General features: G+C 63.8%; 2 protein-coding genes across 8 annotated transcripts in view; one reads left to right on the forward strand and one right to left on the reverse strand.

Moving 5' to 3' along the window:
• Window positions 1–580: 580 nt before the first annotated feature.
• Window positions 581–9,480, reverse strand: SPACA9 (sperm acrosome associated 9). Of its 3 annotated transcripts, XM_062207303.1 has the most exons (4): window positions 9,463–9,480; window positions 5,122–5,303; window positions 2,212–2,414; window positions 581–1,621 (listed from the first exon to the last, which is right to left on the reverse strand). In XM_062207303.1, the coding sequence occupies exons 2-4, from the start codon at window positions 5,263–5,265 to the stop codon at window positions 1,288–1,290; spliced, it is 681 nt and encodes a 226-aa protein (XP_062063287.1). In that variant the 5' UTR covers window positions 5,266–5,303; window positions 9,463–9,480; the 3' UTR covers window positions 581–1,287. The 3 variants fall into 3 exon arrangements, with proteins under 3 accessions (XP_062063287.1, XP_062063289.1, XP_062063286.1); XM_062207305.1 differs by lacking the exons at window positions 5,122–5,303; window positions 9,463–9,480 and having other exon boundaries at window positions 581–650; window positions 1,474–1,621; window positions 2,212–3,132; XM_062207302.1 differs by lacking the exons at window positions 5,122–5,303; window positions 9,463–9,480 and having other exon boundaries at window positions 2,212–3,132.
• A 672-nt stretch (window positions 9,481–10,152) lies between these two features.
• Window positions 10,153–25,793, forward strand: part of AK8 (adenylate kinase 8) — a 126,901-nt gene continuing 111,260 nt past the window's right edge. For 4 of the 5 annotated variants that reach the window (XM_062207294.1, XM_062207295.1, XM_062207297.1 and 1 more), the window contains exons 1-4: window positions 10,153–10,237; window positions 11,515–11,599; window positions 18,165–18,214; window positions 21,719–21,832. In XM_062207294.1, the coding sequence (XP_062063278.1) occupies window positions 10,154–10,237; window positions 11,515–11,599; window positions 18,165–18,214; window positions 21,719–21,832 (333 nt within the window). In that variant the 5' untranslated portion in view covers window position 10,153. The remainder of the gene's footprint in view (window positions 10,238–11,514; window positions 11,600–18,164; window positions 18,215–21,718; window positions 21,833–25,793) is intronic. The other variant, XM_062207296.1, reaches the window with a different exon arrangement.

Below are 25,793 nucleotides of genomic sequence, written 5' to 3' on the forward strand. Positions count from 1 at the left end.
CCACGAATCCCCCCTTCATCTGCCTCAAACTCGTGGTCCCCGATGAGTGTCACCCTGGGGGAAGAGGTGACCCATGTCGTCTCTGCCAGAGAAACCCTGGAAGCCAGGTGGCTGCCGTGTCACCTACGTGGCTTTTGGCGCTCGTGCTCTGAGGGGCCGGTGGGCAGCTGGGGTCCAGTGGTGTCTGGTGGAACCCAGCCAGCGCTGCGGTTGTCCTTGGCTCGCTAACCCTGAGCTTTTAGTTTTCTGAGTGCTACCCTCCCGTCTTCCCTGGGCCCTTGAGGATGTGGAGGTGGGCAGGAAACTGCCTCCCCAGGACTGTGGGAGCCGCCTGGCTGTGTCTGGATGTCGGTGTCGCTCTGCCCGCTTCAGGAGCAGGGGCAGCTCCTTCGGGACGAGACTTGGGGTGGCAGTGTTTCAATGTGCCTGGGCAGTGCAGGTTTACTCTCTCAACTGGACAAGGTGCCATCGTCCGCCCTTGAAGGAACGTGCGAGTGCCGGCCCTGTGCGGGTCTTGAGAGCCTTAGGAGAAACACGGACAGAACAGGGACAAACTCCAGAAAGCAAACCAGGCAGAGGGGTGGTACAACACTTTTTATTCTTGACTGTCTCCCCCCGAGGAAGCAACAATATAGAAGCTAAGTCGTCCCCTGTGAAGGGAAAAACCAACAGTCAGCCCCGCCTGGCAGGGTCGGGGGCCAGGGACGCGTCGCCGTGTTTGGGTCTCGGTTATACTGTGGAGACCAGCTCTCGCCCAGGAGCCACAGCTCGGAGCCCTGGCTTCCGTCGTGGTCTCCCTCTCCCAGGAAAGCAGCGGGAAAGGTGGGCTCATCCCCTTCACGTTGGCCCAGGGAACCAGACACACACGTGGCCCCGCACGGCGTGCCAGAGGCGGGAGCGGCCCACCTGGCAGGGAGAGCCTGAGCCTTGCCCGCGGCTGTGGCTGCTGGGTGCAAGGGACTAGGGGGTCTCCAGGGTGACGGCTCCAGGGGGAAGCTGCAGCCCACCGCCTGGTGGGTGGAGGATGCGGCTCCCAGAGGCCCTGGGGCTCTGTGCCTTCTTCAGCAGCCTTCCTGGGACACCCTCCACCCACGGCGCGGCCGGGGCAATGCCTGCAGTGTGTTCAGTGGGGATCCTCTTCGTCAGCACCAAGCCTCCCTCTCAGAGGAGGGGAGAGGTTCTCTGTAAGGTGCTGGCCCCTTGGGGGTGAGTGGCAGGGCCCGTGGGTGGAAGGAGAGCAGGTTAATTCACAGAGCACCCACGGCTGGAGCAGGCCCCCGGCTCGACTTACAGCTTCCCACCAGGTGGTCGCCAGGGGGGCTTTGAGACGCCTTGGCCTTCCCCCCTGGTTTTGAGGCTGTCTTGGGCCAGTTGCCTACACTTGAGTTTTCTGAACCAGAGCTGGGTGCCCGTGGCCTGGGCAGGACGAGCGGCTCCCCTGGTGGCCTGCTGGCGTGCGGGGGGCTCACTCACGTGCTGCAGCACTTTGCGGGGCAGCTTCTCCGAGTGGGCGATCCACTCTTTCATTAAGTCCAGGACGATGGGGATGAGGCTGACGACACCCCCGTAGTGGTTCCTGGCCTCGTCACAGCTCAGGTGGTTCACCACGTCGTGTGGGTACCTGGGGGACCACAGGAGGGCGCGGTGAGCGGCAAGCAGCAGCCCTGGCTTCTCCAGAACCGGACGCCGTGTGCCCAAGCTCTCTGTGCCCGTAGATCCTGGCTCCACAGGTTTGAGGGCCGAGGGCTCCGGGAGACTCTGGTGTGGAAGGCAAGAGCTGCAAACCCATGTGGGCTGCAGAACCCAGGTCAGCGGCTCAGGCACCTGCTCGGCTTCCCCTACACTGCCTTAGTCTAAGGAGCTCCTGCATGATGCTGGCACACTGCTGTGGGCTCCCCGGGGACCCGGACAGAACCCAAGTAGGGGTTCTGCCACCCAGGGGACACAGCTCCCGGGCCCATGTCCACATGTCAGAAAGGGCTTTCGGGAACAACTGCCCTGTGGCCCAAGATGCTTTGTGTCTCGCCGTGTGTATGACCTGGGTTCCAGTTGGTTTTGTTGCGTCGGGGTTATTGCACTCAATCAAAAGGAGCTGGGATTCCCCACCAAGGGGCTTCTGAAGCCGCCTGCTCCCCAGGGAGGCACCCGGGCCACCTGCCCGCTCGGCCGAGGCTCCCGCTCCCCTCCCCGGCGGGACCCCCAGGGACTCACTTGGCCCTGAGGCTGCTCAGGTCGTTGCTCTGGCTGACCAGGGTTTTGCACTTCTCGAGGAGGTTGTTGGTGACCGGGGTGCCAGAGTGCAGGGCCTCAAAGTGCTGGCAGAGCTTGTTCAGCTCCGAGCAGATGTCCAGGAACATGAGCAGGATCCGCCGGTCCGTGGCGTTGTAACAGTAGTGCTCCATGTAGCTCTGCACCTGCAAGGGCCGGCCCGACGCTGGCTCGCACCCCCCGCTCCCTCCCCGTGTCCTCACGTTCAGACATCTGCATGTCCAGCCCACTGCCCGAGGAGGCTTCAAAAACCCCACGGGAGTGCGTGGCACTGCAAGGCTTTCTGCAACCAAAATAAAGTTTTTGTTCCAGTTCTCCGTGGAGTTTTTGAAGTTCTCCATGGTAACGTCATCACGTGTCCCCAGGCACTGTGCAGACGGCGGACAGGCCTGGTCACATAAACCCCGCACACTGGGAAGGTCCCCTTTTAACCTCTCTAGATGGACACCACGAATCCTGGGGTGACAGAGGCAGTGGCTCACTGGAGTTTGCCCCAAGTTCAAGAACGTGGGGCCTGCACGCCTCACCAGTCCCCAGGCCCCTAAGCCCGCCACCACATAGGGCAGGAGGGGGCTGGGCGCTGGCTTTTCATGCCATGGTGCCCCTGGGAGGCCCACTCAGCTGCTGGGGCAGGCCACCGTACAGAGGAGGGAGCTGGGGCCCTCTGGGCTTTCCTTGTCCCCAAAGGTGGGATGAGTCAGGAAGTGGAGCTGGGGAGAGTGAGGGATCCCCAGGAGAAACACCTGCTGTCACCCTCACCCCTGGTTCGGAAGTCAGCTCTGGGAGGATCAAGAATGTGTTCAGAGGATGGTTCCCCCCCACCCCCGCCCCCGCCAGTGCTGACCAAGACGGATGCTCCCATCAGCTCTTTTCCTCACTGGGAGTCGGGGGACCCGCCCTGCGTAGCCACCCCACGACTCGGCACGTGAAGCTGGGCCAGGCGGAGGCCTGATGTCCTGCTGGGGAGGACCTGGCCGTGGCCCAGACCTCACTTCACAGCCAAACGGTGCTGCTCTGCGCGGTCTGTTGGTGGCACTGGCGTCACTACCTCTCCCAGCACCTGCCGTGTCCCAAGTCTAAAGCAAGTTCCTCCTGCTGCAGCCTGCTGCAGCCGTTGCTAAGGGAATATATCCTCCCAACAGTCCGGAGTATTGCCCGGCACGTGGTGGCACTGTAACGGGGAGGGGCTTTTAACCGGCGCACCTGCCCGGGCACCTGTGTTGGCAGGGAGCTGGGACCTGCCTCGTGGCGTAACCACAACAGAACGGTGTCACTGGGCTATCTTTGGACGCCTCTGGTTTGGGGAGGGCGGGTGAGGCTGAGACACCACCCGAGATGGTCAGAACATGGGCCACTGTACCAAGAGTCTTTGTGAGAGCAAACCTAAGGAGGCTGCCCCCTTCTGCACGGGAGCTGGGGGGGGGGGGTCCCCATAGCACGGATGTAGATGCTGAGGGTGTGGGAACTCAGGCTCTTGGGAGACCGAAAACCTGGCCAGCGCTGCTGAAGCTGGGCTTCTGGGGGGTGAGGAAAAGGCAGTGGCCGACGGACCTCCCAGGCAGGTGTGGCTACGCGTCTCCGCCCAAGGAATCTGTGGAAGGCCGTGTGGGTGTTCCTTTTCTCCAGGTTTAACATTCTCCCAGTTAAAAAATGGGCTGGGGCCTGCGCTGTGGCACAGCGGGTTAATGCCCTGGCCTGCAGTGCTGGCATCCCATATGGGTGCCGGTTCGAGACCTGGCAGCTCCATTTCTGATCCAGCTCTCTGCTATGGCCTAGGAAAGCAGTAGAAGATGGCCCAAGTCCTTGGGCTCCTGCACCCGCGTGGGAGACCTGGAGGAAGCTCCTGGCTTCGGATCTGCGCAGCTCCACCCCATTGCAGCCAACTGGGGAGTGAACCAGTGGGTAGAAGTCCTCTCTCTCTCTAACTCTGACTTTCAAATAAATAAATCTTTAAAAAAAACGCCTTTTTTTTTTTGATAGGCAGAGTTAGAGACAGACAGAAAGGTCTTCCTTTTTCCGTTGGTTCACCCCCCAAATGGCTGCTGCGGCTGGCGTGCCGCGCTGATCCAAAGCCAGGAGCCAGGTGCTTCTCCTGGTCTCCCATGCGGGTGCAGGGCCCAAGCACCTGGGATCCTCCACTGCCTTCCCGGGCCACAGCAGAGCTGGCCTGGAAGAGGAGCAACTGGGACAGAATCCGGTGCCCCAAATGGGACTAGAACCCGGGGTGCCGGCGCCACAGGCGGAGGATTACGGGCTGACTTTCTGAACAGAATTTTTACAGCGTGCTGCTGGCATGGGGTGCTTGTTCTCCCGGGCTCCATCCCCTGCACGTCCCCACCCCGTCTCTGAGCGGTCAACCTCGGATGAGCTGACTCTTGCAAGCTGAGATGGTCCAGCCTACATGTGTGCTCCCGACTGCCCTGGGGGCTCACTTCTGGCTTCTGGAGGGCTCACTGGGTCTTGAGGCCTCCAAGTCCTGCAGGGTGACCCTGGACAGCAGCTGACCCTGGGGCAGACAGGGGTCAAGTAGAAACATCTGCAAAAGCAGCCAGGGGCACGCTTGGCAGCTGCTGTGTCTGACAGCAGAGACCACATCCGTGGTCACCGATCGGTCCCCAGCATTCTGCCCAGCCTGGCGGATCAGCCCGGACGCCTGCTGAGGAGACGAGGGAGGCGTGCAGGGAAAACTGGCTGGCCCAGGGTCACCGAGGGGGCGTGGGGATGGAAACCGTGGCTGGCCAGACCCGGAGCCCACATTCCAGCCGCTGCTGTTCCGGCACACGCAGCAGGGGACCGGGCTTGGTCTGGCAGGTCCCCTGTGCCCCACCCGCTAGCCCCTCACGGGGGCGCCACCTGTCCGATGCTGGAGATGGGCCGGATCTTGTCATGGGCGCTCTCCCTGCAGCGCTCCAGGGCTGCGATGAAGGTGAACTGCTGCTGCTGGAAGAGCTTGTACTTCTGCTCGATGCCACGCAGGGACTCTTTGACCTCGTTCATCGTCTCCTTCCCGCGCTCGTGTACAGGAGGGGGGGGGTCTGCAGGAGGAAGCAGGCCGTGAGGTCTGGGCCCCCCCCGCGGGAGACGGCGTCTCCCCAAGGCCGGGGCCCCCCGGCTGTGACAGTGCTAGGCCTGCCCCTCAGCCGTTACCCTCCAAGCACAGGCTTTCCCTCGTCCTGTTTCTCCACACTGCGGCCCTCGCCCACGCCCACGCCCGCACACCTGGGATGCAGGGCTGGGCCACAGGATGTGAAACCAGCAGAACCTCGGCCATCTGCTTGGACCAAATTGCTTCTAAACACCTGCCACTCTGCAATTGCTGGGCATGGCTAGGAATGCCTTCTCCTGGGCTAAGCAGGGGGTGGGCACACGCCCGTCCAGCCCGAGAGGGTGCCGGTGTCCCGCCGTGTGCTGGCATAGGAGCCCTGATCTTGGGTTTGGATTCCCAGGCAGGGTGCTAGCTTGGGGACTCCCCCTGACCCGTTTGTGCAAGGAGTGCTCCTGTGGCGCCTCAGATGGCGCCTGGTGGCGTGCACGTGTGAGCAGCACGGGGCGAGGGTCAGTTCTCCGTGATACCAGTTCTGACGAGCACGTGCACAACGCCCCAGCGCTCGACTGCTGGATCCCTGGAAGCAGAGGTGACCTCCGTGGTCAGCTCCCCTTAGTTGCTGCGGGCAGGGGGCAGGACAGCGAGCTTGTGCCACACACCCTGGGTCCCACTAGCTAGCGTGCTGGATGTTGTCATATCCACGGTCACGTCCACTGCCGGGAATCCAGGCTTGGCCCTGCCATCCAGTGCCACAGGAGCAGGGCCCAGTAGGACATTTGAAGTGGAAGAGGCCGGAACACTCGGCAAGGCTGGGCTGGGGCAAGGCGGACTCCGGCGAGGAGTGCGCTCGGGGCCAGAGGCGCACCTTTGTGCCGTGTGCCCCTTGCACACTGAGCCCGGAGCAGGCTGCAGGGAGCGGGGAGGGCATCGGGAGCCGACGGACACGCGGCAAAGCTGCCGTTCCGGGGGACGCCGGGCCTCACCCCATAAACCTGCGGGGCTACTGTACACGTAGCAGAGCCTGCCGCAGACACGGCCCCTGCAGCTTCCCACGGGTGGGCCTGGTCCCGGGGAAGCAGTGGTCTCCTTCTAGCTCAGCACCCCCTCCTGCCTCCCCCAGTGTGGACAGGCCCGGGAGGGGGCCGGGGAGAGGGGGTGAGGGGCCCATTGCCTACTGAATACCTGCCCTATCTGGGGCTGCTCCCCGCGCTGCCACAGAGCAGGAACGGCGGTGTTTCTGTGCTGCCTCCCATGGCGCTGGGCTCAGCAGAACCCAGACCCCTGAGGCAAGGGAGGCCCTCACCTCTTCGCAAGACTGGGGAGGGGGGGAGGGCGCAGTGGCCCAGTGGGTTAACGCCCTGGCCTGCAGTGCTGGCATCCCACATGGGTGCCAGTTCTGGTCCTGGCTGCTCCTCTTCCGATCCAGCTCTCTGCTATGGCCTGGGAAAGCAGTGGAGGATGGCCCAAGTGCTTGGGCCCCTGCACCCACGTGGGAGACCTGGAGGAAGCTCCTGGCTCCTGGCTTTGGATCGGCACAGCTCTGGCTGTTGCAGCCATCTGAGGAGTGAACCAGCGGATGGAAGATCTCTCTGTCTCTACCTCTCTCTGTAACTCTTTCAAATAAACAAAATAAATCTTAAAAAAAAAAAAATAGTGAAGAGGGCGCCCCAAACCCCGCATTCCAGAGAGACAGGGTCAAGGTTAAGTCTGAAGTGCGCAGAGAACACTGGTGGCACTGGGAAACAGGACTGCCGTGCTGTGCCATACGGAGCCTTGGCCAAGGGAAGTCGGCGCTACTAAGCCTGCTCGCGGCGGAATTTCTGAGATCTTACTCAAGAAGGGGTTGGGACGCGCATTCCAACGGTTTATGAACAGCGCGTCCAAATATTTCCCTTGTCGAGGGTTCTGCCCTCTTCCCCCTACACACACTTGAGTTCTGCACGGAGGTGAGTGCCTTGCCTGCCTCACCCTGTCCCAGCCAGGGCTCACACGTGGCATCAGAGGGCTCCCGTGGAGGAGCGGCGAGTGTGCCCTTGCAGCTCAGCTGTGGCCAGCCACGATTAGGAAGATGCTGGGAGTGACTCGGTCCTGGGTTCAGATCCTGGTTCTGGACCTTGGCAAGCTGCTCATCCCGTCTGAGTCTCAGGGTTCCACCCTAGGGCCTTGGCCTCCCAGCCTTGGGGGTGCACCCCAAGACAACAGGCAAAAGCTGTGGAGCCCAGAGCCTGGGACATGGGGGTGCCCCGTCACTGGGGCCGGCAGAACTTCCGCGATGGAACGGCAGGCGTGGTGTGCGCCAGCCCTACAGGAGGTGGGGGTGACAGCAGCTGGACCTCCTGGGGGAGGGGGCTTGAGTGGGTCCTGAGAAGGTGGGTGCTGGGGTGACTGTGGTCCGGGGTTACAGGTGAGGATGTGGGAAGGGTGCAAGATGTGGGACAGGGCCGAGGACGGGGGCTGCCGGGGTCGGGCTGAGCGTTCCGAAGAACCACTGAGGGCTTCCAGGCAAAGCGGGAAGTCCTCCCACCTGCAGTGGCGGTTCCTGCGGCTGTGTGCCGGATGCTGGTCAGTGGCTGGGTCAGACAGCACTGGGCCACACGGACCAGATCCCCTGCCTGGGGGAGCTCTTGTTCCAGGGCGGGGCCAGTGCCAGAAGAGCACCTGACATCAGCGCAGCCCAAGGGGGAACACAGCAGCCTGCCCCGTCCTCCCCCGGACAGCGGGCCGCTCGCCCGGCCCTGGTCAACTCCAGGCTGGCCACAGGGTGCCGTGAGGACCCCCACGGGACAGACAAGAACGCTGAAGCCCCACGACTGGGAGGCGGGCAGGTGGGCTTCTCGCTCAGCTCTGCCTGTCTCTGTAAAGTCCGGGCTCTTAACCTGAGCCATCCCTGCCTCCAGGCTTCCACGGTGTTCCCATGAGACAAAGACCCCACACAGCTCCGCCCATCCACCCGCTGGACCCCGCCCCCTGCCCGGCCTTTCTGCCACTCCCACTAGACTTCCCCTTTTCCTCATCCCAAAGCATTCAGGGCACTGCCCTTCTGAGCCTGGCTCCCTGCCACCCTCGTGGGGCTCCCTGGGGCTGCCAGGTTCCCCAGGGGCCAGCGTGCAAGCTTGGCTGGTGGCCCCAAGAGCCCCTGAGAGCAAAACCGACTTGGCTCTTGATCCCGGCGACGTGTGACACGCACGCCGGGGATGTCATGAGAGGAGCTGTAATAAGCGATCCAAAGTGGCCGTCGCGCATCTCCGTGTGGGAGGGAGGGAGGAAAAAGTGATTGCCCGATGGGTTCTAGGCTTTAATTGGTTTGTATTTTTCCAGGCTGCTAAAGATTAAGTCACGGTATGAAACGTGCCTAGGGCTTAAAATAAAGGAGGAGCAGGGCACGTCATCCCAGAAACGTCCAGGAAGCATCCCGAACCCCCCCCCCCCACCCAGCCAAACGCAGGCTGGCCTTGCAGCGGGGGCGGACAAAGGCCACCGAGCGGTACAAGCGCTGGGAGGAAGAGGTAGTAGCGGGGCGGCCTCGGGCTGGTGGCTGGTGGCCAGGGGCTCCGGCTGGAGTCAGGGTGTCCAGTTCCAGCCGTGCTGCACCTCCGATTTAACCAGGGACTCTGGCTAAGGCTGTGCCCCTGTCTGCCTCACTCTAGCCATCTGTAAAATGAGGGAGTTTGGGTACAGGCCGGGGGGGGGGGGGGAGGGGGCTTCTGACCCTACACACATTCTAAGCTAAAAAAGCTAATGAGCCGAGGGGCTCGAGTCCCACCCAGCCAGCTCCTCCTGTTCTGACCCTCCAACTCCGTCTACACTGTCTCGCAGCGCCAAGATGAGACACTATTATAACAGTGGCCCCCGTGCACTGTGTGCCTACCCCACCCCCAGCTGCTGCCCCCTACTTCCCAAGGAGCTCCCGGAATCCTTTAATAACCCCCGCTTTCCAGGGCGAGGAACCTGGGGCAGACAGCAAGTGAACAGGCTGCGCGGGGACTCGAACCTGGGATGCCTGCCTTCAGCACGCCATCTTGCCCTCCCTAACCGACACAGACGACAGCTTTGCGGGGCCTGCAGCGCCTACAGTTAACGGCCCCGTGGGGCAGTAACACGGCGCCCCACCCCTCGCCCCTGCCCTCCGCTTCCCCGGCCGTCTATACCCTGGCTTGTCCCGAAGCGGCCTCCGCGCCAGACCGCCCAGAAGCCGGGGCGACTCCGCGGGTGTCCGGGCCCCGCAGGGGCGGGGGGCCCCCTTCTCCGGACTTGGGAGGAGGCAGCGGGCAGGTGGAGAGGCCGGGCCCCCGGGCCGGATTGTGACCGCGGGCGCCATGGCAACCGGGTCACGCGGCCACCGCCCCGCCCCAGGAGCCCCCGAGGGGGCTGTCCGGTGGGCCTGGACCTCCCCCCGGCCCTGTCCCGCGGACGCCCCGCGATGGACATCGGTCCAGCGTCTTCCTAAAGATGGGGCAGCCGAGCCCCGGGCAGCGGAGCGCGGCCGGCCCACGGGGCTCCGGAGCCACGGCCGGGCCCGGGGCAACCCTCGTGCAGGACCCGCCCGCGCCCCGCGTGGCCCTCGGGGGGTGGGGGTCCGGGCGCGCGCACCCCGCTCTGGACGCGGAGGCCCAGGCCTCCCTGAGACGCTCGGGTCGGGAGGGGAAGGAACTTGCCCGCGGCTGCAGAGCGCGCGCGTGCCGAGGGGTCCGGCCGGGGGCGGCGAGCACCGCGGGGCGGAGGCGCTGCGGCCGTCGGGAACCTGCGGCGGCGGCCGGGGCGGCGCGGCGCGCGGTGATGACGCAGGACGCGGCGCCCTGGCAACGCGGTTGCTAGGGAGCGGCGCGCCGCGGCGGCGACATGGACGCGACCTCTTCCCCGCACGCCGTGCCCCCGGAGATGCCCCAGTACGGGCAGGCCAACCACATCTTCCAGCTGATGCAGGTGACGCGCGCGCCCTGCCCTCGGCCCACGCGGGGTCGGGGCCCGGGTCGCCCTCGGGCCTCTGGGCCGGAGCTGGTGCCTCCCTCTCCGCGCCGCTGGCCCCCGACGGCTCCGAGCCCGGGGAGCTGGGGCCGCTCCTCCTCGGGGACCCTCAGCTCACGCGCGGTGCCCCAGGGCCCCCGCTGCACGCCTTGCGCGTGGGGCTCCGTCTCCTCCGCTTCGTGGGTGCAACCGCGTGGGCCTCCGACCTGCGGGCTGCAGCGCGGGGCTCAGGCCGGGGACCTGGCCTGGCCACGGGGCGGTCATCGCCTGGCCCGCAGGCCTGGTTCGGGTGCATCCGTTGTTGCCTGCACTCGTGTGACATTTTCCCACGTTGCCGTCACCGTCACAGTTCCACGTCCACTTGGTTGTCTCTGAAATCAACTCGGGATTGACAGCGTCTTTTGGCTCCGCCTAAAGCCATGCCCTGGAAGTCCCGGGTTCGTGTCCTCTCTGTCTGACACACAGAAGTCCGCGCCTGTGTGAAGGCAACGCTAGACATCTCGGATCACTGTGTCCTTTGCTGGCACCAAGCCTGGGTTCCGCCCAAGTGTGCAGGGAACGGCTGGGGGCGCCGAGGCCCTGGAAGGGAAGGGGCTTGCCGGTGAGGCGCCGAGCAGGGAGCAGGGCTGAACCACGCCCGCTCGCACCCCCTCCCTGCCCGATCCTAGGGTGCCCACCTTGCCCCGGCTCAGCTCCGGCCGGAAGACCCCAGGACTGTTTAGCTACGCGGCGGGCAGACGTCCTGCCGCACCCTGGAGGGACATGGGCTGCAGTGCTGGCTGTGCCCCCAGTGTGACTGTGCCAGGCAGTGAGGCCCACAGAACCCAGCCTGGCCCGGGGTGGGGGTGAGCAGGGACAAGAGGCGAGGCAAGGAAGGGGGGCGCTGGATGGGGCAGGACGGGGAGACAGAAGCCTATGGCAGGGGGTTTACCCATGAGACCCGAGGACTGGTGGAAGTTAACCAGGACAGGAAGGGGAGGAATTCACAGGCGGACCTCAGAGGGGCCTGGGGGCTGCCTGCTCTGAGTCAGGGCCAGGGTCCCTCCACCCCGCCTCCCTCCCGGGGCCTCGCTGAGAACATCCACATGGCCTCCGGCTCGCGTGCCTCTGCTCACAGGGCCCCGGGCAGGTGGCAGCTGGGGCAGGGGCTGGGCCCCAGGTCAGAGGCACGTTCATGGCCGCCAAGGGGGCCCCGCAGGCGCTGACTTCCGCGGTGTCTGCCCTGTGCCCCACAGACCATGCTGGAGCAGCTGCTGATCCACCAGCCCCAGGACCCCATCCCCTTCATGATCGAGCACTTGCACCTTGACAGCGATGACGGTGAGCACTCTGGTGCCCCCAGCCGCCTCCCCCCCCCCGCCCCACCCCCCACTCCGCCGCCTCCCCAACTCCTCCACACCCCCCTCCCCCAGGACCTGGCTGGGTAGCACTCTGGTGCCCCCAGCAGCCGCCGCCCCTCTGCCCCCTCTGCCCCCCTCCCCAGGACCTGGCTGGGAAGCACTCGGGCCCCCAGCCGCCTCCCCCTCCCCTCTGCCCCACCCCACTCCCCCCCTCCCCGACTCCTCCACTCCCCCCTCCCCCAGGACCTGGCTGGGTAGCACTCTGGTTCCCCCAGCTGCCGCTGCCTCCACCCCCACCCCCCCGCCCTGCCCCACTCCCCCACTCCCCGACTCCTCCACTCCCTCACTCCCCCAGGACCTGCCTGGGAAGCACTCTGGTGGACTTGTATCTGAAGGGCCCCCCACCCTTCTCCCCCTCCCCCCCCCCCCCCGACTCCTCCACTCCCCCAGGACCTGGCTGGGAGGCACTCTGGTCGACTTGTATTGAAGGGAAGTCAGAACAGGTGGGGAGGGGTTTTGACAATTGGCAATGGGGGTTAATTGAAAAATGCCTCAACTTCTGTTGGAGCACAACTAATAAAAATTCTCTTGCCAAGTTATTAAAATGCAAACCTCAGAGTGGCCCACGGAATCAATTATTAATGCTTTCGCCTGCCCTAGCTGATGTCGCCTGTTGGGTTTAAGCTCTCTGATCACTGCACTTGTCAGGTGTAAATTTGGTTTCTGGTCTACCTAGACAGGCAAGCACTTGGGCTTTTCCGATGGGCTCATTATCTGCGCCGTTAATGAGTTCCAGAGCTCCCCCCCAAAGCTCGGCGCGAGTGCAGGTTGGCCCGGTGCAAGGCCAGAGCGCAGAGCTGGGGAGGAGGGAGGCGCGGGCTTGGAGGGCCCCGCACTCCACCCCGTGGTCAGTTTGCCAACTGGAGGCTCCTCCTGTCCGGGGCGAGCTGTCAGGGAGAAGTGTCCATCCGAGAGCTTTGATGTTTCTTTTATCGGAGCGTTAGCCATTTTGAGGGAGCTAGCAGCAACCCAGGGAAATTCACGCTTGGTGCAGCTGGGAGGGATGGAGGCCGGCAGTGGGGGTTAGAAGGCCTAAGGTGGGAGATGCTAAGCCAGGTGAGAGGGGACCTGCGCTCCTGCAGTGCGCCCGAGCGCCAGGTTTCCTGCGTCCTGATGGGTCTTGGGCTTGGCCGTGGCCCGTCTGAGTGTCCCTCGTCGGCCACTGCGTGAACTTAAATGGGGGTTAAAGAGCCCCGGTAGTGCCTTTCTCAACCTCTGGTTAGGCACAAACGGCCGGGTTCTGTGGGCGTGCCCTGCTCAGCCCTGGGCCCAGGTGGAGGGGGCGCCGTGATGGGGGCCAGGCTGGGAGAACCACCTTCCAGAACTGTCCCTGCTCAGCCCTGGGCCCAGGTGGAGGGGGCGCCGTGACGGGGGCAGGCTGGGAGAACCCCCAGCCTCTCTTCTCCCCAGCCCCACCCCCAGACGCAGTGCCCATGGCTCGTAGCCACTCCACTCCGAGGCTTCCACGCCCATTCCCCCCTGCAGGCTCACCCCCAGGCCTCCCCAGCTCCGGCAGCTCCCTTTGCGGGAGGAGCCGGTGGCTGCGTCTCCCTCCCTGTGTGGGAGGCTGTGGGGGCCGGAGCTCTGGGGTCTACGGGGCTGCGGGCGCCCAGGCCTCTCCTCTGCTGCCGCCACCACGGAACGAGGGGAGGCAAAGGGAAAGTGGGCCAGAGGAGCGCAGTGGCCGGGCCCCCGCAGCCCCGGCCACGGTCAGCGCCCTCCGCTCAGGGGCTCCCACGCGGCTCCGTCCAGGTGTGAAGAGGCGGTGAGAGCCTCGGGCAGGGGTCACGAAGCTCCGGCCTGGGCAGTGGTGGCCGGTCCACGACGAGACAAGGGACTGGCAAGTCCCTGCCGCCCTTGGGAGCCCCGTGGGAGCCTCTGCTTGTGGCGGGCGTCCTGCGCTTTTCCGGAGTTACGTGTTGGGCACCATGGTAACTCACCCGTGTGAACTCCGATACGTGGGCGGCACCACTGCTCTCTGTGGCCGGCTTCAGCGGCCTGCCTGGGGCCACCACAACGCCGCTCCGGTCACTCCCCAAAGGCCTGAAACCTGAGGCGGGGTCCGTCTTCTCTTGGTGTTTCCGTCTTGCTTCTCTCCGAACAGGTTTGACTTTCAGTGTCAGTCTGTCTGCTGTCCAAGCGCCGTCTCAGGACAGGCACTGGGCTGGTGGTGACGACGCCCCTCGGGATGCCCAGGGCCCAGATCCGGTCCCAGCTCCCTGCTGATGCGCGCCCTGGGAGGTGGCAGTGGTGTGCGAGGGCTTTGTCGTGGGCCCCTGCCACCCACAGAGGAGACCCAGGTGGAGTTCTCAGCTCGAGTGCTGTCAGCAACATTTGGGGAGTGAGCTAGGGGATGGGAGTTCTGTCTGTCTGTCTCTCAAATAAACGAAAGAAATTTGAATCAAATAATAAAAACTAAAGCCTAAAAGAGATCCCATTTCAGGGGCCGGGGCTGTAGCAGAGCAGGTTAAGCCAATGTCCGCAGCATTGACATCCCATATGGGCGCCGGTTCGAGTCCCAGCTGCACCACTTCCAATCCAGCTCTCTGCTGTGGCCTGGGAAAGCAGTGGGGGATGCCCCAAGTGCTTGGGCCCCTGCACCCTCATGGGAGACCTGGAAGAAGCTCCTGGCTCCTGGCTTTGGCCTGACTCAGCCCCAGCCATTGTGGCCATTTGGGCAGTGAACCAGCAGATGGAAGATTCTCTCTCTCTCTCATTCTGCTTTTAAAAAGTCACATTTCAGGTTTGGTTGCAGTGAGCTGGTGTTGGACGGACAGCTGCCTCCGCTCCCCCCCCCCCCCCCCCCCGTGCTGGTCCCTTTGTCACCTCTTCACTGTCCCCTGGGGCTTGTGACTTTCCCAAGGCTGCCCACCCCGGAGCCTTCACTTCCATCTCCGTGTTGCCCCTGCTTTGGCAGCCGGCTGGGGCGCCGCCCTCTCCGGTCTGTCCTGAACGCCGGAGGTCAAGAGTTTTGGTCCAGGTGCGGTCAGAGAGTGGAGTCATTGGGACCCAAGGCTGCTGAGCTGGGGGGCTAATTTGTGCCTCTCCGCCCTCACCCCAGTAACAGGCCATGGCCAGCAGCTTTTGTGGATGTTGGAGCCGCTTTGTCTGTTGGCTCTAAAGCCAATCGCTTACACAGAGAGGTGCAGTCATGGATTTCCCTGCCCGTACCCACACCTGCACGAGACAAGTGAAGCGAAAATTGAAAACACGGGGAGAGGGAGGCAGGGGGCCTTACTGTCTAGGCGGACTCTTACGGAAATGGGGGAGAAGGCTGAAATCAGCCGAACCCAACCCCCTCGTTCTAGAATGGTGCGGGAGGCTCAGAGGGTTGTCTCTGCTCCCCTGGGCTGGTTGTCAGCCATGCAGTGGCCTGGGTCAGCTGGAGCCAGGACCTCGACCCTCCAGCTTACAGGGCACAGGGTTAACCACTTCACACAGTGGCGTGGCCGGCGACTGGAGTAGAGGGAGCCAAGGCTCCCAACACCCCCATGAGTGTGCACAGGAGGGCGCGGAGGGAGCCACGGCACATGGGCTGGCAGCCCGTTTGCCGCAAGAAAAGCAGATTTAGTACAAAGTGAGCATTTACAGTAGCCCTGGGCAATGTTAAAGCAGGCGGTGGTGTATATAATGGTATGTTTCGTTTTTTATCAAACGTTTGTCCAAGAAAGCTGTGTATCAGAGCGCCAATACCTAAGGGTTTTCTTGTGAATTTTAAATCATGCTCCTAGTTAAACCTCAAAAGGATCAGTGGATGGAAAGGTTTTTTGATTTCCTTTGAAGTGGTGGCAGGAAGTTGATTGCTCCTGGCAGTGAGGCAGGCTGTTATGGCACTGTTTATAAATAATTACTGATGAGCAGGGCTGCAGTTTCAAGGTGTTAGATTTTAAGAAACCGAAATTAATCACATAAATGAGCGAGAGGAACGGGGGGGGGGGATAGGCCGCGGATGTTCCCTTTTAAAATATTTTCATAGATGTGTACGACTTGGGTGCCGCTTACAGGAACCTGGAAGGGGAGGGTCCCTGGCACGTCAAGACCGAGACGACCGACCGCGGTTTTGGGAGTCGGACCCGAGATGCTGCTGTCGGGACATAGGTCCCTCCCCCTCGGGCTCCGCCAGCCCCGAGCCTTGCAGGGTGAAGAGCGGAGACCCCGGAGACCCCGCTTACAGCCGGGGGAGGCGGCAGGTGCTGGCGCAGGAGCAGACCGTGCCCCCCACCCCCTCCTCACCCTGATGCGGGCCAGGAAGGTCCCAGTGAGCTCCACGCTTCGTGGCCTGAGCACCCCCACCCTCGGCCACCTTCCCCCCAGACCTTCCACGCCACCCCAGGTCCAGTTTCCCCGTGTCCCCTCTCACCTGACTGAGTGTCCCCCAAGTCACTTCCTTTCCAGAGTCATTGTGCAAGCAGTGTTGCCCACTGTTGTGGCTTTTTTCACGGCGGGTGGGGGGAGGCCCTAGGAGTTCTCTCCCGGGGTTACAGACCCAGAGCAGAGCGTGGGCTGTGGGCTGCCGAACTCCTGCCCCGGCTCAAAAGGTCTTCTCCACTGCTGTGATGGACAGGGTCTGAGCTGGGGACCTGAGCCTTCACTGGCGAGTGTGTTTGTCTCTGGCGGCTCTGCAGGGCCTGGTTCCAGTGTGGCGGCGGTAGCTGGCGGTGGCAGCTGGCCCCTGTCGTGGCATTGTGGGCACAGCTCGGGAGGAGGGGGCTCGGAGCTGGCCAAGGTGGAAGGGAAGCAGCAGCAGGCTGCATGACCATGCCTCCGAAGGGGACCCCACTGGAGGGAGAATCTCAGAGGGGCCCGGGGCAGGGGCTGGCGGGTTCTGGTGAGGACGCTCCTGAGGGCCCGTGACAGGTGACAAGGTAGGAATGTGGGAGGACTCTCCAGGAGGGCAGGAAAACCGAGGCTTCTCAGATGAAAAGCCCGACACAGCTCCGGAGGGAGGGCCGGGGCACATCCGGGTCTCGGGTGGAGGTGCTGCCCCCAGGGCCTGGGGGGGACTTAGAGGGACCCAGAGGCCTTTGGGCAGATAGCGCCCCAGCCCGAGCCTGACTGGGAGAGGTGTCCCCTGGGGTTTGCTGAGTTGGGGTCTCCCAGGATCTCGCTGGCAGGAGCCCAGGCTGCTGCCTTGCTCAGCGCCTCTGCTGGGGCTCCCCTGGGTTCCCATCACCACCCACGGGAAGGGCTGTGGGCAGAGATGTGGCGCTTCCAGGGCGCGTGGTTTGGGACCCAGGAGGCCCGGAGAAGCAGCACAAGTGTCCCGCCCTTCGTGGCATCCCAGGGGCGGGGGCCCAGGGGACGGGCGGCGCACCTCCCGGCCTCGCCTGTCCCTTTCCGCGGCCGGCTCACCTCCCGGTCTCGCCTGATCCCTTTCCGCGGCCGAGGTCGCGGGCGCCGAGGCCCATCCTGCGTTTCTTGGCAGCGTCCGGTCCGGGGCCGAGTGCTGAGGTACTGAGTGAGCCTGCAGCGCGCATCAGTGAATCGCGTCCACCTTGTCCTCCGAGTCCACCTTGTCCTCCGTGTTCCCGGGCAAGGAGAAGCTGCCGCGAACGGGGCAGAGATCGATGGCCCGGCTGGGTGGAGGTGTGAGGGCCACCCCACCCAGTTCCCACCCAGTGTCCGCCCCAGCCCAGGAGCGCACGCCCCTCCCTCCTCCTCTTGTGGGTGAGAATCCCCTCCCGGGGCCTGGCAGGGACGGGCTCTGCTGTCAGCCCCAGGGAGGGGGAGCTAGGGTCTGCCCTTGCATCGGCCCCACTGAGGTTCCTGGGCCTCCAGGGTGAGAGAGGGACCGAGCAGGATGGCGCTCGGACAGGCGGCCCCTACAGCCCCAGCACCTCCGGGCACGCCTCTGACGCGGGTGGTCATCTGGTAGCTGCTGTAGGAATTCTGCAGGGCCCAGAACATTCCAGAGCTGGGACTGTTCCGTGGAAACAAGCCGCCAGTTTTTTTCCATTTGCATAGAAATGCCCGTATTTGAATACAAAGGCTTCTCCGGCCTGGGTTTTATAGATGTAGCCCCTGCACCCCAGGCTTTTCCCCATTATTTTCCTCTGTAAGATGATGGGGAATACAATTTGCTAAATAAAAAAGCATAAATATAAGAACAGCTCTGAAGGTCGATTTACATAAAATACAGCTTTATTTGAGAGCGTGTCCCCGAGACAAAGTCCCTGTTTAAAATGCTTTATGGAGTTGGAAGTCCCAGTTGTTCTCGATATTTATTAGTTTGGCAAACAAGTTACCGTGTCCGCGTCCCCACGGAAATAGAAAAATAAACCATCTCCGTGATCACTTACCTCTCTAAACACCAGGAAAGCGGCGCACGGCGAGGCCGTCTCTGGGCCCGCCGGGTTACAAATGGCCGTGCCACTGGCAGAAATGAAACCCGGGGCGGAAGGGAGCAGAGAGGCCCACGGCGCCGCAGACACGGGAGGCTGCTCCGTCATCCAGCCTGGTGACATTCGATTCTCTTTATTCCACAGTGCCGAAGATTGTGATATTAGGTCCACCCGCGTCAGGAAAAACAACCATCGTAAGTGTATCACGCCGGGGCCGGAGCAGCGCCACGTCCCATTTCTCCTGCGGGGCCCCTCCCGAATTCTCAGCGCCTCTAGCTCTACTTCTTTCCTTCTTTTCCTTCTCCTCTTACTTCCTTATTACAAAGGGCAGTGTGTGTTCCTGCTGGAAAACCCAGGAAGTACAAAAGCCGCACGCGTGACCCCCCAGCCGCGCAGAGATCAGCACTGTGTGACCGTCCGGGGCTGGACCGCCTCGGGCGCTGGCGTGCCTGCCTGCTCGCTGTCTCAGCACCGGTTAGGATCAGGTTCTAGGCAGGGACAGTGCAGGGTCCAACAGCGTAGCTGTGTCAGAGACTTTGGGCACGGAACCTTAGGAGTCATCCTTAAAATGTTCGTTATGAACTTGAACCGAGAGGCTCAGAAACCATCCCGTGGACATTTGTGTGCCCCGCTCCTGGGGCTGACACGCAGTCGGGTCTCTCTCCACGCTGAAGAATCACGACGGTGCAGGCGCAGCCAACGGCCCACCCCGCCCTCCTGGCCCCGTCCCGCCTGGAGGCGGCCGCTGTCGGGACGCCGGTGTGCTCTGACAGCCACGGCTTCAGTCTCTCGGGCCCGCGAGTCAAGTGTCAAAATCACGTTACACGTGTTCAGCACCCAAGATGGGATTTTCTGCCTCGGAGGGCCCCTCCCTGACGACGGAGTCATCGTCACCTCTCTATTGCAAACAGGAAGCAAGGTGGCTGCCGGGGGCACAGGGTCACCTGCGCGCTCAGCTCACCTGCCGTCTCTCTGCCCGCCCATCCTGTCTGCCCACCTCTCCGTCGTTCTGTGTCATCTGCTGGCGCCGGGGTGGTGGCTTCCACTCTGCTCAGGCAGCCCTCCAGCATCCAACCACATCTCACCGGCACCCATCGTTCCAAGTTCTAGCCGTTCTCTGGTGGCTGGGAGGGATGTGCGGGTGATGGTGTGCAGAGCAGAGACCCTCCTTCTGTCAGTCCCAGAGCGGCCTCGGCAGGGGGATTTGCCCTCTTGCTGAGGTCAGATCCTGGCAGCCGCACACCCTTAGGTGGGTCACCGTCTTCACCCCGAGCCCCCTGCGGGGACACCCGGCCTCCGCTGTTACAGCCGGACAGAGGTGCGTGCTGCGTGGTCCTGGTGCTTCCCAGCAGGGGGACAGAGCGCTGCGGTGCCCCCCGGCGTGCCGGTGCTGAGTGGTCCTGCCACAGCTGTGCTGCCGGAATACGTCCCCGTTATCCGTCAAAGTCGTCCCCCTCTCGGTGACAGAGCCTTCGCCAGTTAACAGTGTTCAGCTCCCAACCTGGAAGAAAGTGAACGCCGAGTGTGGGTCCTGAGCCACATTTCCTGCCCCCAGACGCCCTGCTGTGGACCAGCCCTGGGTGGCAAAGCCCGTGGCGGGGGCACGTGTGTGGTCTGACGGTTAGGTGCCGTTTGGGATACCTCCATCCCAGTGTGGAGTCCGGGTTCAAGTCCTGCTTCTGTTCCCACTCCCAGGTCCTTGCCCGCGTCCTCTGTAGAAGCAGCAGGTAGCCCAGGGAGCCAGGTTCCTGCCACCCTGGTGGCGCTCCCCGTTCGTAGGCCTGGCTGTTGTGGGCCTTTGTGGGGTGAACCAGCAGACTGGAGCTTGCTGTCTGTCTCTCTCTGTCTTGCTGTCTCCCAATTACATAAATAAGTGTTCAAAAAGCCCAAAGACAGCCCCTCGTGCCCCACAGAGCTTGCAGGGCACAGCCCAGGCGGCCGCGGGCTTCCTGGCTCCATGCAGAGCGGGCGGCCGTTGGGGCAGACGTGGTGGACACGCAGGGTCCTTGGGCGGGGGCCGCCTCCTGGGTCTGTCCTCCCTGCAGCCAGAAACCCCACGGATGCCCCGGCCGACGTCATCGCGCAGAGTTGGAAGGACCTGGTGCCTTAAAGGCTTCCTCTCAGGGCGCTCCCCGGCTCAGGGAGCTGTTCCCCCCCCAGGGCGCTCCCCCTGCCCCCTCTCAGGGAGCTGCTCCCCCCCCCAGGGTGCTCCCCCCACCCCCTCTCAGGGAGCTGCTCCCCCCCCAGGGCGCTCCCCCTGCCCCCTCTCAGGGAGCTCCCCTCCCTCAGGGAGCTGCCCCCCCCCTCAGGGAGCTCCCCCTGGCCCCCCCCTCAGGGAGCTTCCCCTGCCCCCTCTCAGGGCGCTCCCCCCGCCCCCTCTCAGGGAGCTGCTCCCCCCCCAGGGTGCTCCCCCCACCCCCTCTCAGGGAGCTGCTCCCCCCCCAGGGCGCTCCCCCTGCCCCCTCTCAGGGAGCTCCCCTCCCTCAGGGAGCTGCCCCCCCCCTCAGGGAGCTCCCCCTGGCCCCCCCCTCAGGGAGCTTCCCCTGCCCCCTCTCAGGGCGCTCCCCCCGCCCCCTCTCAGGGAGCTCCCCTGCCCCCCCCCAGGGCGCTCCCCCTGCCCCCTCTCAGGGAGCTCCCCCACCCCCTCTCAGGGAGTTCCCCCCTCTCAGGGCGCTCCCCCCACCCCCTCTCAGGGAGCTGCTCCCCCCCAGGGCACTCCCCCTGCCCCCTCTCAGGGAGCTGCTGCCCCCCCAGGGCGCTCCCCCTGCCCCCCTCTCTGGGCGCTCCCCCCACCCCCTCTCAGGGAGCTGCTCCCCCCCCAGGGTGCTCCCCCTGCCCCCTCTCAGGGAGCTGCTCCCCACCCAGGGCGCCCCCCCCACCCCCCTCAGGGAGCTCCCCCCACCCCCCTCTCAGGGAGCTGCTCCCCCCCCAGGGCGCTCCCCCTGCCCCCTCTCAGGGAGCTCCCCTCCCTCAGGGAGCTGCCCCCCCCCCTCAGGGAGCTCCCCCTGGCCCCCCCTCAGGGAGCTTCCCCTGCCCCCTCTCAGGGCGCTCCCCCCGCCCCCTCTCAGGGAGCTCCCCTGCCCCCCCCAGGGTGCTCCCCCTGCCCCCTCTCAGGGAGCTCCCCCACCCCCTCTCAGGGAGTTCCCCCCTCTCAGGGCGCTCCCCCCGCCCCCTCTCAGGGAGCTGCTCCCCCCCAGGGCACTCCCCCTGCCCCCTCTCAGGGAGCTGCTCCCCCCCCAGGGTGCTCCCCCCACCCCCTCTCAGGGAGCTGCTCCCCCCCCAGGGTGCTCCCCCTGCCCCCTCTCAGGGAGCTGCTCCCCACCCAGGGCGCCCCCCCCACCCCCTCTCAGGGAGCTGCTCCCCCCCCAGGGTGCTCCCCCTGCCCCCTCTCAGGGAGCTGCTGCCCCCCCAGGGTGCTCCCCCTGCCCCCCTCTCTGGGTGCTCCCCCCACCCCCTCTCAGGGAGCTGCTCCCCCCCCAGGGTGCTCCCCCCACCCCCTCTCAGGGAGCTGCTCCCCCCCCAGGGTGCTCCCCCCACCCCCTCTCAGGGAGCTGCTCCCCACCCAGGGCGCCCCCCCCACCCCCTCTCAGGGAGCTCCCCCGCCCCCTCTCAGGGAGTTGCCCCCACCCCCCCCAGGGCGCTCCCGCTGCCCCCCCCAGGGAGCTGCCCCCCCTCTCAGGGAGCCCCCTCTTCCGCAGGCGATGTGGCTTTGCAAACATCTGAACTGCAATCTGCTCAACACGGAGAACCTGCTGGGGAGAGAACTTTCCCTTTTGGCCGCCGAGGCCAGGAAATATTACCGGAGGTTCCGGGTAAGACTGGCCCCTGGAGGCAGGGCTGGGGACACAGGGACAGGGCTTCCTGGGCTCCGAGGTCCACCCCCCCAGCCCCTCTCCACCCCCCTGGCCCGTCACTCGCCCACTCCCCCTTTCCTTTTGGACAAAATCGAAGTGGAGGCTGGGGTAGCATGAGGTGCACACAGGCCGAGCTGGAAGGAGGGCACGGGGCGGGGCTGTCCTGTCCAGGCTCTTCTTCTTGGGGTCAGCACGTGACGGGGGCGGAGGCAGGGCAGTGGTACCATCCCGCAGAGGGTGGGCCCGGTGGCCTGGGAGTTCCCCGCTGTCCTCAGAGCAGAGGCCCTGGCTGGTGCCCACTCCCGCCCCGTCCCGTCCGGGCGTGCTGTGCCCCAGACCCCGCCAGCTCTACACACATTTGAAAAATTGTCCTTCAAAGAGGAAGGCTGGGCTCTCAGAGGCTCGGAACTTTCTCCAGCAGGGCGGCGCTCCCGCACTCTTCCCTGAGAGCCAGGCTGCCGCGCGGGATCGTGGGGGGACTGCTTCCCCGCCTCGTGGGCTGCACGCTGAGCGCGCCCGCCGCTGGGTCCCTCGGCCCCTTCCTCACCAGCAGGCCTGAGAGGGCACGGCGACTCCCAGGAACCGGGCAGCTGCGCGGGGGCCTGCTCTCTGACCCTCCTCTCATCCATCTTCCTCGGCCGTGCCCCTGGCCACTCACCGCCTGCACCCGTGCCGGGCTCCCTGTGTGCTCTGTCCAGACCAGCCACAGGCCGGCTTCGTGGGCCCAATCCCACGGAGGGGTGTGGCCTGGCCAGCTGGTGGTGAGGGGGACACGGGGGGCAGGGGCGTGGCCGGGAGGGCTCCTGGGAGGGAGGGCCGTTCTCAGAGGTGAGGGGTGTGGCTTGGGCGCGTCCCAGCGCCAGGTTTTCCCGTAGCGCGGTGAGTCACTGTCCCCGAAAACGTCCCACAGGGGTCGGGGTGTGCGGTGACTGCTTTGGGGGGCATCAGCTTTGGGGGGGACTACGGCTTGAGGACGGTGGCTCGCTCGTGTCCTGCTTTTCAGGGTAGGGGAGGAAGGCTCATTTCTAGGTTAACAAATGCTTTTATTCAGTTCATAAAACTCAACAGAGAGGGGAAGCTTCAGGCAATGCCTCCTGGGTTTCATTACGCTAATTAGCAGTGTTTCAGACCCGTGGAGGCGCTCTCAGGCTGTCTTGTCGGAGTTCCTGGGTTCAGAAACACGGGGAGGGGGGAGATGAAAGGCAAGGTCGCGGGGCCTCGTCGGGGAGTGCCGTGTTCTGAAGGGCTGCAGTGGGGTGTCCGGGGCTCTGCTGGCCGCCGCCTTGCCCACGACAGACAGCCCTCGCGTTAACTGTGGTCCTTACATTGTCTGCTGGTCCGCAGTCGTCAGCTCTCTGTGCAAGCAGTGAGAATTCCTTCGAATGCCCCCGGTTTTCTCCCGCTAATCTTGGCTCTGCCCCACCTGGGCAGTTCTCTTGTAACCAAGACGTCTCCCTTGTAGGCCTTTCCGAATGGTTTCGAAAAGCCATCGGCTCCATGAGTCCGCGTTCTTGTTGCTAGAATGAAATATCTGGGCAAAATACAAAGAGAGGAGGCTTGCTCGGCTCGTGGTCCAGGGCCGAGGGCCCACGTCTGGCGACAGCCTTGCCGTGTGCAGGACCCGGCGGCAGGGCACCACGTGGCGAGAGACGGGGCGTGTGCCTGCTCTATTTATTTATTTATTTATTTTATAGAAAGGCTGGGTTATGATACTGATCTTTGCTTTTTTAAGATTTACTTTATTTGAAAGGCAGAGTTACAGAGAAAGAGAGAGAGAGAGGGAGAGAGAGAGAGGGAGGTCTTCCATCCGCTGTCACTCCCCAGATGGCCACCACGGCCAGGGGTGGGCCAAGTCGAAGGCAGAAGGCTGGAGCTCCATCTGGAGTCAGGGTCTCCCACGCAGGTGCCGTCTTCTGCCGCCTTCCCAGGTGCTTCAGCAGGGAGCATGCTGGGCTTTCATGGCGGCCAGGGGTCGCAGACGGCGTTCTGCTGGCTCTGTGACCGTTGGCTGTGAAATATAAAGATTCCAGCAGCAGGGAAGGTGACAGGAGGAGCCGCGCGGACCCCCGGCAGCCTGGCTTTGCCTTACCCCCTCCCCAACTTGCCCTGCCCCTGGGTCATTTCAGAGCGAACACGACAGCATTTCAGTTCATCGTTTCTCTCTGTCTGCTGGGAGATGCAGGTACAAACAGGCGATGGTCAGACCATGGGCAAGAGCAGAACTCTGGCAGCACCCAGCCTGCTACCTGTGATGAGCAGCTCAGGAGGCCGGCCTGGGAGGAAGGCAGATGTCTGTCTCTTCCAACAGCCCAGGGAGCCAAACATCATCCCGCCCCAGGGGGCCTGGGCTCGATTAACTGCAGCTTCCTTAATTTTTGTCCCCCCTTCCCAACTTCTGGCCAGAGAAAGCCAAAGACACTGCCCCAACGAATCACATAGGCTGTCCCAGTGTGGTGACCTCCCTGGCTTCCCCGTGCCCACAGCCATCGATCGGCCCACCCAGAGCCCTCTGGGTTTCCCATCCCGAAGCTCTCCCAGTCTTGAGCCTGCCTCTGAGTCTGCACGCAGTGAGGTGGCCAACTCCCTCCCTCGGCCTTGTCTCGTGTGGGTAGTCTTCATTTGTCCCTGTATTCCAAATCAGAACACACACACACGCACACACACACACATACACACACGTTACCACACCTGCAGGACCCGGTGCCTGGTCAAGGGTTAAAAGTCTCCTTGAGCGACAGCTCTCCTGTGCGCCCTGGTGACCTCTCCTGCCTGGGTCCCAGGCCCTCCCTCAGCTGACCTTTGCATCCGTCCAGTTCTTCCGGGTCAGGTGGCCGACGCCCTTGTCACTGGCTGCGTGATTTTGCTTAGATGCTGACCCCACTGCTCCTCCTGGAAGGAGTCAGGGACCAAGGACATGGGGAACGCCAGCAAAAGGAATGTCAAAGAACCCCCATCCTGTGGGAGGGACAGGGTTTCCCACAGCACTGCAGGAACCCCCACCTCTCCAGCACTTCCTCCACAGACCCCTCCCCGCCCAGGGCCGCCTCTGCTCCTGTTCCTCTTTCTTGAGCCGATGGAATCCATGGCGTTTGGCTTTCTCTGGGCTTCTCTGAGCCCACTGTCACGGATGCCACAAAAGGCTCGGGTGTGGCAGGTCCTGGGAGTGGGGGTGGGGACCAAGACTGGGACGGGGAGGCCCCCAGTTTCAGGAGGTCCCAGGCTCAGGTACCTGCAATGAGACAGATTTCAGCTGCAAGAATCAAACTAAGCCAAAGCCGACTTTCCAGCCGAAACCCCTGAGTATTTGCAGGTTTGGAGCTGCCTGGCCCTGGAGTTTTCAGAGTTGTCAGCACGTTAGGATCTCTGGGAGCACACGCTACTGGCCTCATTTAGTCTGCATGTAGTCTCTATTTTTTGAAAGGCAGAGCGACAGAGAGAACCAGAACCAGAGGTCTTCCATCTACTGGTTCACTCCCCAGATACCTGCAACAGCCAGGGCTGGGCCAGGCTGAAGTTAGGAGCCAGGAACCCCAACCAGGTCTCCCATGTGGCTGGCAGGGACCCAAGAACTTGAGCCACAACCCACTGCTTCTCCATATGCCATTAGCAAGAAGCTGAGATTAGAGTCAGAGCTGGGGCTTGAACCCAGGCACTCTGGTATGGCATGCAGGCTTCCCAAGCAAGGGCCTGCTCCCAGGCACCCACATTTAGGGAGCTCTAACCAGGGCGGGCTGAGCGCACACCCCCAGCACCACCCCTCAGTGCAGCCTGCTAGGTCAGGCTGCCTGCAGAATTCTGTGTTGTTGAGTGAATAAATGACCCAGGTTTGAAGGCTGGTGCCAAGGACAGGGCAGGGCTCGTCCTGACTCCGCTGTGGCCCGATGTCCCCAGGGACTGCAGCTGCCCAGAGTCACTGTTT

The sequence above is a fragment of the Lepus europaeus genome, chromosome 12, assembly GCF_033115175.1.
Source record: "Lepus europaeus isolate LE1 chromosome 12, mLepTim1.pri, whole genome shotgun sequence".
Lineage (NCBI taxonomy): Eukaryota > Metazoa > Chordata > Mammalia > Lagomorpha > Leporidae > Lepus > Lepus europaeus.